The sequence below is a fragment of the Cottoperca gobio genome, chromosome 24 (genome assembly GCF_900634415.1).
Source record: "Cottoperca gobio chromosome 24, fCotGob3.1, whole genome shotgun sequence".
NCBI classification, from domain to species: domain Eukaryota; kingdom Metazoa; phylum Chordata; class Actinopteri; order Perciformes; family Bovichtidae; genus Cottoperca; species Cottoperca gobio.
The window spans coordinates 1,229,754-1,242,070 of record NC_041378.1 but is presented as its reverse complement, the minus strand read 5'-3'; the positions used below and the strand labels follow the sequence as shown (position 1 = coordinate 1,242,070).

The 12,317-nt window shown below is 42.2% G+C and overlaps 2 protein-coding genes across 3 annotated transcripts in view; one reads left to right on the top strand and one right to left on the bottom strand.

The window, feature by feature from the left end:
* The window catches only part of LOC115003625 (serine/threonine-protein kinase D3-like), a 28,799-nt gene extending 26,074 nt beyond the window's left edge, over positions 1-2,725 (top strand). The window contains exons 14-19 of one of the 2 annotated variants that reach the window (XM_029425500.1): positions 233-339; positions 463-624; positions 749-847; positions 929-1,196; positions 1,929-2,014; positions 2,336-2,725. In XM_029425500.1, the coding sequence (XP_029281360.1) occupies positions 233-339; positions 463-624; positions 749-847; positions 929-1,196; positions 1,929-2,014; positions 2,336-2,509 (896 nt within the window). In that variant the 3' untranslated portion in view covers positions 2,510-2,725. The remainder of the gene's footprint in view (positions 1-232; positions 340-462; positions 625-748; positions 848-928; positions 1,197-1,928; positions 2,015-2,335) is intronic. The other variant, XM_029425499.1, reaches the window with a different exon arrangement.
* A 2,043-nt stretch (positions 2,726-4,768) lies between these two features.
* ndufaf7 (NADH:ubiquinone oxidoreductase complex assembly factor 7) lies at positions 4,769-11,286 on the bottom strand. Its single transcript, XM_029462597.1, has 10 exons — positions 10,813-11,286; positions 10,380-10,540; positions 9,746-9,826; positions 9,461-9,571; positions 9,029-9,242; positions 7,726-7,784; positions 7,218-7,331; positions 6,084-6,227; positions 5,762-5,935; positions 4,769-5,513 (listed from the first exon to the last, which is right to left on the bottom strand). Exons 1-10 carry the CDS (start codon positions 10,895-10,897, stop codon positions 5,286-5,288), a joined length of 1,371 nt encoding a protein of 456 aa, XP_029318457.1. The 5' UTR covers positions 10,898-11,286; the 3' UTR covers positions 4,769-5,285.
* Positions 11,287-12,317: the final 1,031 nt, after the last annotated feature.

The window sequence follows — 12,317 nt, the reverse complement described above, 5'->3', positions numbered from 1 at the left end:
TACATATGTAGAAGGCCGGGGGTCGCTGCTCCGTCTCAAAGACAGCGAGGATCCTGATGCGATCACATCAAAGCTCCTGAACCATTTTATTTTAGACAGAAAGTAAATAAGACGGTGAACGTTTCTGCCTTTTGTGAGTCATTCGTGCTGAATCCACAAACACAACCCTTATAAAGAAACACAGATTAATACTAAGTATGGATTGAAGCAGCTCAAAGCGTTTCCTCTGCAGGTAAACACAGAAAGACCGGCAGAGACGTGGCCATCAAAATCATCGACAAAATGAGGTTTCCCACCAAGCAGGAGAGCCAGCTGAGGAACGAGGTGGCCATTCTGCAGGTACGACAATCAAATCAAACCATAGAAGAAGAAAGCTGTTCCTAACTAAGAACTCACTTCTTCTCTTCTTCCTGTGGTTCACTGCTCCTGTTTGTTAATGTTTCCCCGTCCTGTCTCCGGCAGAACCTGCACCACCCGGGGATCGTGAACCTGGAGTGCATGTTCGAGACGCCGGAGCAGGTGTACGTGGTCATGGAGAAGCTTCACGGCGACATGCTGGAGATGATTTTATCCAGCGAGAAGAGCCGACTGCCCGAACGCCTCACCAAGTTCCTGGTCACGCAGGTCATTTAATCAGCGTCCTCATGTGCTGATAAAAGATTATTCTTTAAAGAATAAAACAAGTTTCCAGATTCTGCAGACACATTTCATTGCATCAGTTGAATCAGCGTACGTGTCGTGTCTGTAGATCCTGGTGGCCCTCAGACATCTTCACTTTAAGAACGTGGTCCACTGCGACCTGAAGCCGGAGAACGTCCTCCTGGCCTCAGCAGAACCCTTCCCTCAGGTTAGAACAAACCAATCATCGATGGGACGTCAGAGAGCTCAGCAACAAAACCTCATTTCTGAAATGTCCGTTTCCCTCCAGGTGAAGCTCTGCGACTTCGGCTTCGCTCGGATCATCGGCGAGAAGTCGTTCCGTCGCTCGGTGGTCGGCACGCCGGCCTATCTGGCGCCCGAGGTGCTTCGCAGCAAAGGGTACAACCGGTCTCTGGACATGTGGTCGGTCGGCGTCATCATCTACGTCAGCCTGAGCGGGACGTTTCCCTTCAACGAGGACGAGGACATCAACGACCAGATCCAGAACGCCGCCTTCATGTACCCGTCCAACCCCTGGAAGCAGACCTCAGAGCAGGGTGAGTTCACATCACAGATTCTGGTGTTTAGAATAATTAGAAGTATAAACATGACAGAATAAAACGATACGGCCGATCAGCTGGATCAGTGGGAGCTGAGCTCGGTGTCTCTGGGGATACAGTCTTCACCAGAGGTCAAAGGTTTCTTCTCTTAGCGACAGGTGAGTCTCTAAGTGTGACGCTCTCCGTGCGCTCGCAGGTGTTGATGTGGTGCCATCAGTCCTTCTTCATGTTCCTTTCTTTAAAACAACTCCCAGTGCTCGTCTTTTAACGTCCTGAAGGCTTCGTTGCCTCATGAGAGCCTGAATTATATATAGCCTGTATATTCTGCAGAGCGGACATGAGGATCACCTGTACAGGTAAACACGTCTGACCAGTGACTCCTGGTGTCGTCTTTAAATGTCTCCTCGTTGGTCTTTTCCCTTTTCAAAGCTCTTTAAAGACGTTTCCTCTCATTGTTGCTCGTGGGCTTAATGTTTGAAGTAAATATCACGTGACAGACCGGTGGTTGGGACCGTCAGTAGATTAATCTACAGTATTAATTAACCTTATTATTTATAATGTTATGATTATTATTCAGAATTGTTTGAAATATTAAACTGACACGTTTTAATGTAAATAGTTTTTATTTATCTTTTATCTTTAAAATGTTTTTTATTTGAGCATTTAAATAAGTTTCTGTTTGAAACTGAAGCTGAGCTCAAACTTTCCAGTGTTTGTTCTTCCTCACAGCCCAAGACCTGATCAACAACCTGCTGCAGGTGAAGATGAGGAAGCGCTACAGCGTGGACAAGTCTCTGAGCCACCCCTGGCTGCAGGTAGTCTGCTTCTGCACGTTTACTAACCCTCAGACGGCTCAGCAGGGACTTATTATAAACATGTTGCGTCTTGTTTTAGCTTGTTTTTAACTCTTTATGTCCCCAATGATCGTGTTTGTTTGTTTTGCACATGCTTTGGTGAAGCACTATAGACGTTATAAATGCTTCAAAGTGAGAAGAACACAGACGAAGACAGAAATCTGTCACGTGAAACGAGCGAAACTATTCAAACTGAAGCAGAAAACGTTGCGTCCGTGCTGGAACCTGCTCTCCGTAAGAAGCTGATTGTTTCTGGTCCCTGATGTTTAAATGTTGTTGCAGGACTACCAGACCTGGATGGACCTCAGGGAGTTCGAGACGAGGCGAGGCGAGCGCTACATCACCCACGAGAGCGACGACGCCCGCTGGGAAGAGCACGCCGACGAGAGAGGCCTGCACTACCCCAATCACTTCATCATGTCGCCCAACCTGGACGACATGAACGAGGACCCCTAGTGGCCCGCGGAGGGTAAAGACATTTCCTACGAGGAGGAGCCGCTCGACGGTCACCATGGAGGATCGTGTTCGGCGGCGGTCAGGCAGCTGTGTGACGACACTGACGATCATTCAGGTCCAGAGACATTTTATTTTAACACATTTCTTTCTGTTTCACTGCGTTTTTCTACAAGCCATAACAAATACACAGAGAGCCAAACGCTGACTTCAATATGAAGTCTGCGCTGCCAGACGAGCCGCAGACGAGCGCAGACGAACCGCAGACGAGCCGCAGACGAGCCGCAGACGAGCGCAGACGAACCGCAGACGAGCCGCAGACGAGCGCAGACGAGCCGCAGACGAACGCAGACGAGCGCAGACGAGCCGCAGACGAGCCGCAGGCGAGCGCAGACGAGCCGCAGGCGAGCGCAGAAGACGAGCCGCAGACGAGCCGCAGACGACCGCAGACGAGCCGCAGACGAGCGCAGACGAGCCGCAGGCGAGCCGCTCTCTGACAGAAACAACTCCAGAGCCTTCACACACGTGTTCAGCTCAAACGGCACATTCTTCGTGTCTGTGTGACGCTAACTCAGAAGAAACAAACGTCTCGATTACGTTCCGACTTTTATGTTTTTATTGTTTATTCGTAGGATGTCTTTGCACTATTTGGGAAACTCTTTTAAAAAGGTGAATCTCACTGATAATAACTTTTGGTTTGTTCATCTGCAAAAGTCAACGCCCTGATCCGTAACCGTCGTCACGACCACAAGCTGCATGATCACAGAACTGGATTCTTATCGTGCCACTAGCGGAGGTAAAGTTTATCCTGCGTCATGATGGTACCAAAACAAAAGGTTTATTCTTTTGTACGGTGGCCTTTTTAGGACATCTCACGTCGACTGATGGATTAGTTGATTTAATCGACAGATCTGTAAAACTGAGTTTCTCCACAAAGAATCAGGTAAAAGCACAATTTTAAACTTAGTGTTGACCAGAGACGTGCGCACACACACACACACACACACACACACACACACACACACACACACACACACACACACACACACACACACACACACACACACACACTCTAACATGCTAAAAGGCCAAATTTCTAAATGTTTAAGGATAGTTCAGGTGTTTTCTGTCACGCTAACTTTGCACTCGTCACTTCATTGTAAAGATTCTGGAAACGTGACGATCCGTCAAACAGAAGAAGAAGAACATATCGGGTCCAACAGCTTCCCAAACTTAAATCTTTCATATAAATTAATTCAAGCGTCACTTCAGAAGTCGCCTCCTGGATTAGCATTTGTAGCTAACTTGACGGGGAGCTACAATGCGCATGCTAACCTACCTGTAGCACGTTAAGATGTTAGCCAGCGAGAATAACGTGGCGTTCAACTGTGAAGAGTTTTAACTGGAAAACATTTCAGTGTGTTCGTGATTTAACGCTCTGGACAAACATTCAACGTTTTGCAGAGAAACGAATATTTAAAAGTTATTTTCAGAGTGATTCTCTGAAACTTTGTGGTCGAAGACGAGCTGCTATTCTTCGTCTTTCATCGGAGCGTTCGGTGATCCTGAGAATTCATTTCACACGTTTTATATTTTTGCAAGAAATGTTTTGTGTCATGTGGAGAATATTAAATGTTTTACGTCCTTCAGCTGATTCTTGTTCTTGTAGCATCGCCGGGTGACTTGAGATCGTTTGTGGGGAGAAATCTGGGCTTTACGTGTTTGTGGTTAAACTGTCAAAGGTCAACATTTCATTGATTTGGATTTTGAACAGAAGTCTTTGCTTCAGTTGTTTTGGTTTCAGCTCTTCTTCTAATCTCCAGTTGGAAACATTTTAATAGTAAAATCTTCTTAATTTCTTCCAAATGTTCGACGAGTCGTCCGACTCATGAAACCCGACCTGAATCAGAGGAGCTGATAACCCTCCGCAGCAGGATGTTAGGAAACGATCATTTAATTACCAATCCTGAACACGATCGCCTCGCTCCGCCGCTCCTCTGGAGGGACGGCTGCTCGCTCTGGCAGCGGCGACCCCCCCCCCCCCCCCGCACGTGTAACCGAATCCTTTAATTGCTACCGGAGGAGCGGCGGGCTTGTTGTGACTGGCCGCTGCACAACTGTGAGCTCAGCTAACGGCTTCAAGATGTGGACGGAGGCAGGCGGGGATGACCTCTGACCTTAGTGTCAGGTGTCTGTACGCCGTGTAGGTCGCACGCCACTTCAGACCTCACTTTGAGAATCTGATGAAGAAACCGTCAGAACTGTAGAATAAAACATTTATTTTTATTTAACCGTGTAAATCTTCAGTTCAAAAGTAAAAGATGCACAAACTCTTTATTTTCTTTCATCTTCACATCAAAATGTTTTTACAATTAACCAACAGAAGAAAAGTCCATAAAGCTCGCTTCATGTTGGACTTACATGTGGAACAGAACACGTTTCTGTGACGCCGTGTTTGGACCTTTGTAGAAATAATAATAATAATAATAATAATAATAATTACTGATAATAAAGTGGAACATTTGCGAGAACAAACGAAGATTCTCTCTGAGTTCAAATGAAAACATGAACTGTTATTTTCTCAGGACGTCGCTTCACACGGTCGGATCAATATTAATAAATGGTCCATTTTAGAAACCAGCTCATTATTACTCCCTTCCCCCGGCGGGACCCACAATCCTTCAGTGTAAACTCTGCGTGTTCTTTATGTCACCTGTACAAACAGTGTCGTCCCGTGACGTCTGTCCGAGCTCAAATTTCTCCAGAAAAGTTGAGAGTCTCAGGAGAAGCTGAGCTCGGTGAACCCGGCCACGGGCAGCGGCGCCGCCGGGCTCTTCTTCTTCTCCAGCTTCTTCCCCTCCGATCCCGCGGGTTTGGCCAGCCGGCTGTGGTGCAGCAGGCCGAAGAAGAGGAAGCGCTCGCCCATCTCGCCGGGGTCGGTCAGCATGTTGTAGCTGCCGATCAGCTGCTTCCTGGTGGACGGGTCGCTGCAGTTCCTCAGCAGAACCTGCAGAGAACCACAGAGGAGGAAAAGTCTCATGAGAAACCGGTTCTGGTTTCCAGTCTGAACTTACAGAAGATTCTGGTTTGAGCACTAATATCCACTTTTATTGTGAATTGTTTCGGGTCATGTGTACATCTTAATCAGTCTGCTTATTCTGAAATATCGAGGAGGAGGAGGAGGAGGAGGAGGAGGAGGAGGAGGAGGAGGAGGAGGAGGAGGAGGAAAGATGTTAAAGCTTCTGCCAGACTCGCCTGCATTCGGGAGTCGATGCCCATGTTTTTCAGGAACATCCTCTGAGTGAGCGGTCCCAGACAGGCCACGCCCCCTCCCGCCATCCCCCGCAGGTAGTTGAAATCCACGTCGGCGGTGAGGTCGGCCGAGCCGGGGGAGGACAGGACGTCGTGGAGCTGGTGACTCTTAAAACCCTGAGGAACAAAACAAACATCAGTCAGAAAGTAAACGAGCATCAATATAAATGACGTCCATCAGCTTGAACCTCCGTAATACTAATCTGCTAATCTGCTAATCTGTCCCGAATGAAGTGGCCACTGAGTGTTAACGAGTTCTTCTCACTCTGAACGTGTCCGTCTTTGTCCCGTCGTGGCCGTAGTCTGCGATCAGCGCCGCGCCGCCGTCGCTCTCGATCCTCCGGGCCAGCTGCTGGACCAGGACGCCGCCCTCTGCACACACCTCCACGTGACCCCGCCTCTCATTTGCCTGACACACACACACACACACACACAGTAACACAGTAACACAGTAACACGTACAGTAAGTTTCAAAGTGCATTACATACAAATGAAACTGAAAATAAGTAAATTCATAAACTTTATTATATAATTATCAAACAATAATTTGGCGGCCCCCCGGCGGTAACGCTGAGGACCATCTAGGGGTCGTGACCTCGTGTTGACTCGTGTTCTAGAGGATTTTCATTTCATTATAAATTTGGGTCATTTTGAACTTTAAGAAAATGTTTTACTACATTTATCATAAATAATGAAATAAATCATTAATCGGTGTCTTAACTTCGTTTACATCCCTGTAAGTAATGTTAGCGAGATGATTATCTCCTCGCTCGTCCACGTCGCTCACTGACGTCTCTGGATCTGAGAAAGCAGAAACCGTTTAACTTTTGAAAACGAACTCGATGAGGAATTAATCCTCATGTTCTTCAAACCCGCTCTGAAGTTTCATGGTTGGAGGACGTGGAGGCTGAAGCTGTATTTAAGAGCAGTCACTACTTCACACACGCTGCGGATGATGTCAGGCCGCTGGCGGGAGTTCAAAGTGAAGCGAGGCAGAGAGGCCAAATCAAACCGGCTGCGAACGTATAGAGGTTTTAAATGTGGGCAGTAAAAACCAGATGGAGGCTATAAAACTAAGTTTATCTGAGGAGTTCATTTCCACGGTGTTTAAAGTACAGAGCGAAGGACGTCTTTAATCTTTTAAAGTTTAAATTATCCAGCTTTCACAGGCGTCGTCTAGTTTTGTTTTTACGAGCGTTTTACTCTAGCTGTCCCAAATAAAGATGTTTTGTTTGTAATCAACAGCAGATATTAGAATAAAATAAATGTTGTGAAAGGTTTGTGATCACGAGAGACGATTGGAACAGAATGCTGTTATTACAGAAGTAAATATTTATTACATTATGAGACTTCTCCATGTTGACTTAATAAATCAAAGTTCATATTTCCTGCTACTCACCTGTACGAGCATGGACGAGGCCAGAGTGGGGGCCGGCGCCACGACGAACCTCAGCTGGTTCGTCTTCTCTGGGTCGATGTCCACCAGCACCTCCCTCCAGCCTTTCTGCGTCCTCTACACACAGACACATAAAGTTTTATACAAAAACACCAGAAGGGTCCGAGCAGGATGACGGCGCTGCAGGTTTCATTTTATTTTAATAATAAATACAGCGGTGGAAAGTAAAGTTTCTCCATTACATTTATTTGATAACTTCACAGATTCAGATTATTAATACAAAATATGAATCAACTAATAATATTATAGATTAAAATAGCAGTCTATAAAGTTATTAAAAGTATCTCCACCTTCACGAGCTGCAACATGAAAGTATCGATTATTATAATCCGATATAATAAATATGATTTCTTTATGAGTAGAACTGCACAACTTTAATTACAAAGTGTTTAATATTTCTATACTAATAAAACACTTTAAGAGTTTTACACACAGCAGCTTTAAATCGTACCTGAAACTTGTGGATCGGCAGAGCGTCGAAGAACTCGTGAGCGAGAAAGATGCTGAATCCTGAGGAGACAAAGTTAAAGTCTGCTAAACATCTTTACTCTCTTATAAAGTGTGAAACTCAATATATAGAAAACAGGACAAGACATCTATCAACGATCAGTATGATCAGTACCATCAGTATGATCAGTACCATCAGTATGATCAGTACCATCAGTATGATCAATACCATCAGTATGATCAATACCATCAGTATGATCAATACCATCAGTATGATCAGTACCATCAGTATAATCAATACCATCAGTATAATCAGTACCATCAGTATGATCAGTACCATCAGTATGATCAGTACCATCAGTATAATCAATACCATCAGTATCATCAATACCATCAGTATAATCAGTACCATCAGTATGATCAGTACCATCAGTATCATCAGTACCATCAGTATGATCAGTACCATTAGTATGATCAGTACCATCAGTATAATCAATACCATCAGTATGATCAGTACCATCAGTATCATCAGTACCATCAGTATGATCAGTACCATCAGTATAATCAATACCATCAGTATCATCAATACCATCAGTATAATCAGTACCATCAGTATGATCAGTACCATCAGTATCATCAGTACCATCAGTATGATCAGTACCATTAGTATGATCAGTACCATCAGTATAATCAATACCATCAGTATGATCAGTACCATCAGTATAATCAATACCATCAGTATCATCAATACCATCAGTATCATCAGTACCATCAGTATGATCAGTACCATCAGTATAATCAATACCATCAGTATCATCAGTACCATCAGTATGATCAGTACCATCAGTATAATCAATACCATCAGTATCATCAATACCATCAGTATAATCAGTACCATCAGTATGATCAGTACCATCAGTATCATCAATACCATCAGTACCATCAGTATGATCAGTACCATCAGTATAATCAATACCATCAGTATCATCAGTATGATCAATACCATCAGTATGATCAGTACCATCAGTATGATCAGTACCATCAGTATGATCAATACCTTCAGTACCATCAGTATCATCAGTATCATCAATACCATCAGTACCATCAGTATGATCAGTACCATCAGTATGATCAATACCTTCAGTACCATCAGTACCATCAGTATCATCAATACCATCAGTACCATCAGTATGATCAGTACCATCAGTATGATCAGTACCATCAGTATCATCAATACCATCAGTACCATCAGTATGATCAGTATCATCAGTATGATCAGTACCATCGCTGTGCCTGCTCTGCTGTACCTTTGGGGACGTCCTCTAAGCGGCGGTACCAGGACACAGGCATCCCGGCAGCAGTTTCCCCGCGGCGGTACACAAGCTCGTCCTCCGCGTCCGCCTCCTGGCTGCGGCTCCCCGTCAGATTCTGGGCCTGAAGTCGACTCAGAGCCGGACTCACCTCCACCAGGTGCAGGGACACGGAGGCTTCACCCAGCACCGACTGCAGCTGACTGAACACCTGGAGGGAGAAACACAGGAAGTCATGACTTCATTACTCAGGTGAACACATGACGTTTCAACACGTCAGGGAGGAAACGGCAGAGAACCCATCTAGTTGATTTCTGGAAGAGTAAATGTCTCCATCGTATTGTCTTGCACAGCAGTGCAAAATAAAAGTCCACTAACATTCACGACATGACTGATATATTATATTATAATACTAAATAAAGTTTGTACTCTGAGGACGTCGCTGGCCAACGATCCTTTTCCAGGTCCGAGCTCGACCAGCTGCAGATGTTTGGGTCGACCTGCTCCCATCCACTCGCTGAGGATCCACACGCCGAGCAGCTGCAGGACACGAAACGCAGACATTTAAAACAGAGTGAAGAGATGCTTTCACAAGTTTTACAATCTGAGAAGAAAGGAGCTGCTTCCTGTTAGCGTTCTCATATTAACTCCTGTAATAAACGGAGAAACATGGCGGACTATTTGTTCATGTTTCGGTGGATTTTTCGGACTCACTTCTCCAAAAATCTGGCTGATTTCTGGGGATGTGATGAAATCTCCATCAGGTCCCAGCATGTTGTTCCTCACGTAATATCCCTGAAGAAGAAAATGAATAAGACTGAACGCAGGACGACGAGAAGTAGAAGAGGATGAGGAAGTACTTCAGGATTTAAAAAAGGTCAATATAAACCAATGACATTATTATGAATAATAACTTCTTTGGACGCTGTTAAAATATTCGTATTTAACAACCAGACTTCTTCAGTGTTATTGTTAAAATACTGAGACTTTTAAAGGCTCTATAATGCAAAGAAATGTTTGATAATAACATTTTAAAAATGACCGTAATGTCAAAAGACATAAGAACACACTTAAAATAAATAATAGAAAACAATAACTAATTAATTAAAATGTAGTATTTATAATTAATGATAATAACAATAATGATATAAGTTGCGAAAGGTTCTTGTTCACATAACGAAGAAAAACAATAGGTTAAATAATTTACGTGAACATTCACCTTATATTGCTTTACAAATCAGTTTTTCACAATAAAAGCCTCTAAATGTCAAACAGGCACTTTTCTTCAACTGTTCAGGGCCTGCAGTCGGTCTGCTGACAGATGTCCTGGTGCCTGATCATCACTCACCGTCACTGGGTTGGTGAGCACCTCTCTCATGTACTCCGCCACCGTAATGGGACCTGTGGCTTTTATTTTGAAGGTCAGGTGTCGCAATATGGAGGGGAGGGGCTTTTCTTCACCTGCTGGAGGGCTGCAGAAGAGTCTGGCCTGAGCTGCTCGCCATCGCACTGTCAACAAATATATATTTAATAATCATTAAAAAAATCCTGAAAGAGAAGTCCAGTTATTTACAAACTTCAGTAATAAAAAAAATACATAATAAAATGTAAATCTATTAAACGAAATAAATATTAAGTATTACAAATTATTACACTTGTATTAATGTAATTATTGCACAAGATTCAGTAGGTTTGCCCTCGAGCCCTTATTACAAAAATATGAAGTAACATTTGTCCGGTAATCTAAATTAAATGTAAAGTTTCGTGTCTCGTGCACTCACCTGGAGGAGTGACAGGATGACTGAAGACTCTGCTGATCAGCTGCTGCGCTTTAATACCTAAACAAGCCCTCATGCTCCTGTTCATATTCAACTAAACTCAACTAGGAAACACTTTTATAAGAAATGTTAAGTAGTGTTTGGCTTGGTAGCATTATTACACAAGAAACGTGCAATTAATTGTAACTTTAAACACATGGACCAACTCCGCGCTGCTGTCTTGACAGGATAGCTGCTAGCTGGTTAGCATTAGCCACGTTAGCTACTAGTACGTTAACGGGCAAAAACGAACGGAAAGGCAACCGGAAATAACGTCTTAGCTTCGGGTTCAAATCATAAAAACATACATTTGTTCATGTGTGTCTGTCTTTTGTTTAAATTAGCTAAAAGCTACACAGTCCTTGTTCAAGAGCGAATTGTTGCTAATGCTAACAGAGTTCACGAACGTTAAGTACACAGCAATGACACAAATGACATCCGGTTAATCTTTAAAAAATAAAACTGACATCTTTGTGTCAATTGAAAACAAAATATACAATTAATTTTACACTTTGTGTATATTTCCTTTGATTACATATGAATTACGACTAAGATTTTAGGAATAAGATACAGTATCAAAAATAATACTAATACTAATCACATTTTATTTATCAATCTAAGTCCCTGTTTTATGGTCTTCTCTGCAGATGAGTAATTCTGGTGGAAGAATACTACATAGTTGTAATCTCCTTCATGCTAAACACAGAAAATGTATTAACGGATATTAAAATATTTAAATTAGTATAGAATATAAACATTAAAATAGAACAAACTATATAGAAAAACTAAAGGAAGTAAAAAAATAAACAAGAACAACTAAATTATATTTACAAGGAATATATACAGTTACTTATATACATTTAAATAAATACGTACAAGAATATGTAGCCTGCAATATGTGTAATACAAGTGTTTTAGATTATAGTGCAAAGATGTTGTGGTATAATACTGTGCAAAACAGAAAGTTTCTTTTCATTAACAAATAATAATTAAATAAAAAGTAAAATAATAATTATAAACCTTGTGTATGGTTCATGCATCAGTGACAGCTACGGTCCTAGTCAATTCATGTTGTTATGATATACAAATCATAGTGATGAATTTAGCTATTTCTCATTCATTTTTCTCATTTCTAATCTTCAGTAAATTTAAAATATTGTATACAATATAAACATTAATTTAGAATTTGCTTTTTCTTTTCAGTACATGCTGTCCTTAATACTGTGTATACTATTATACCATTATAATAACATAATACTTTATAAATATTCTTACTATATATATATATATATATATATATATATATATATATATATATATATATATATATATATATATATATATATATATAATGCTTTTTTCCATCTTTCAGCTACACGAGAAGCTGTAGTAAACGCTACTGCGTTTACTTTTTTATTTTGAAAGACAATTTTCCTGTACTTCCTGTATCATGAAGTTTAATAATGAAA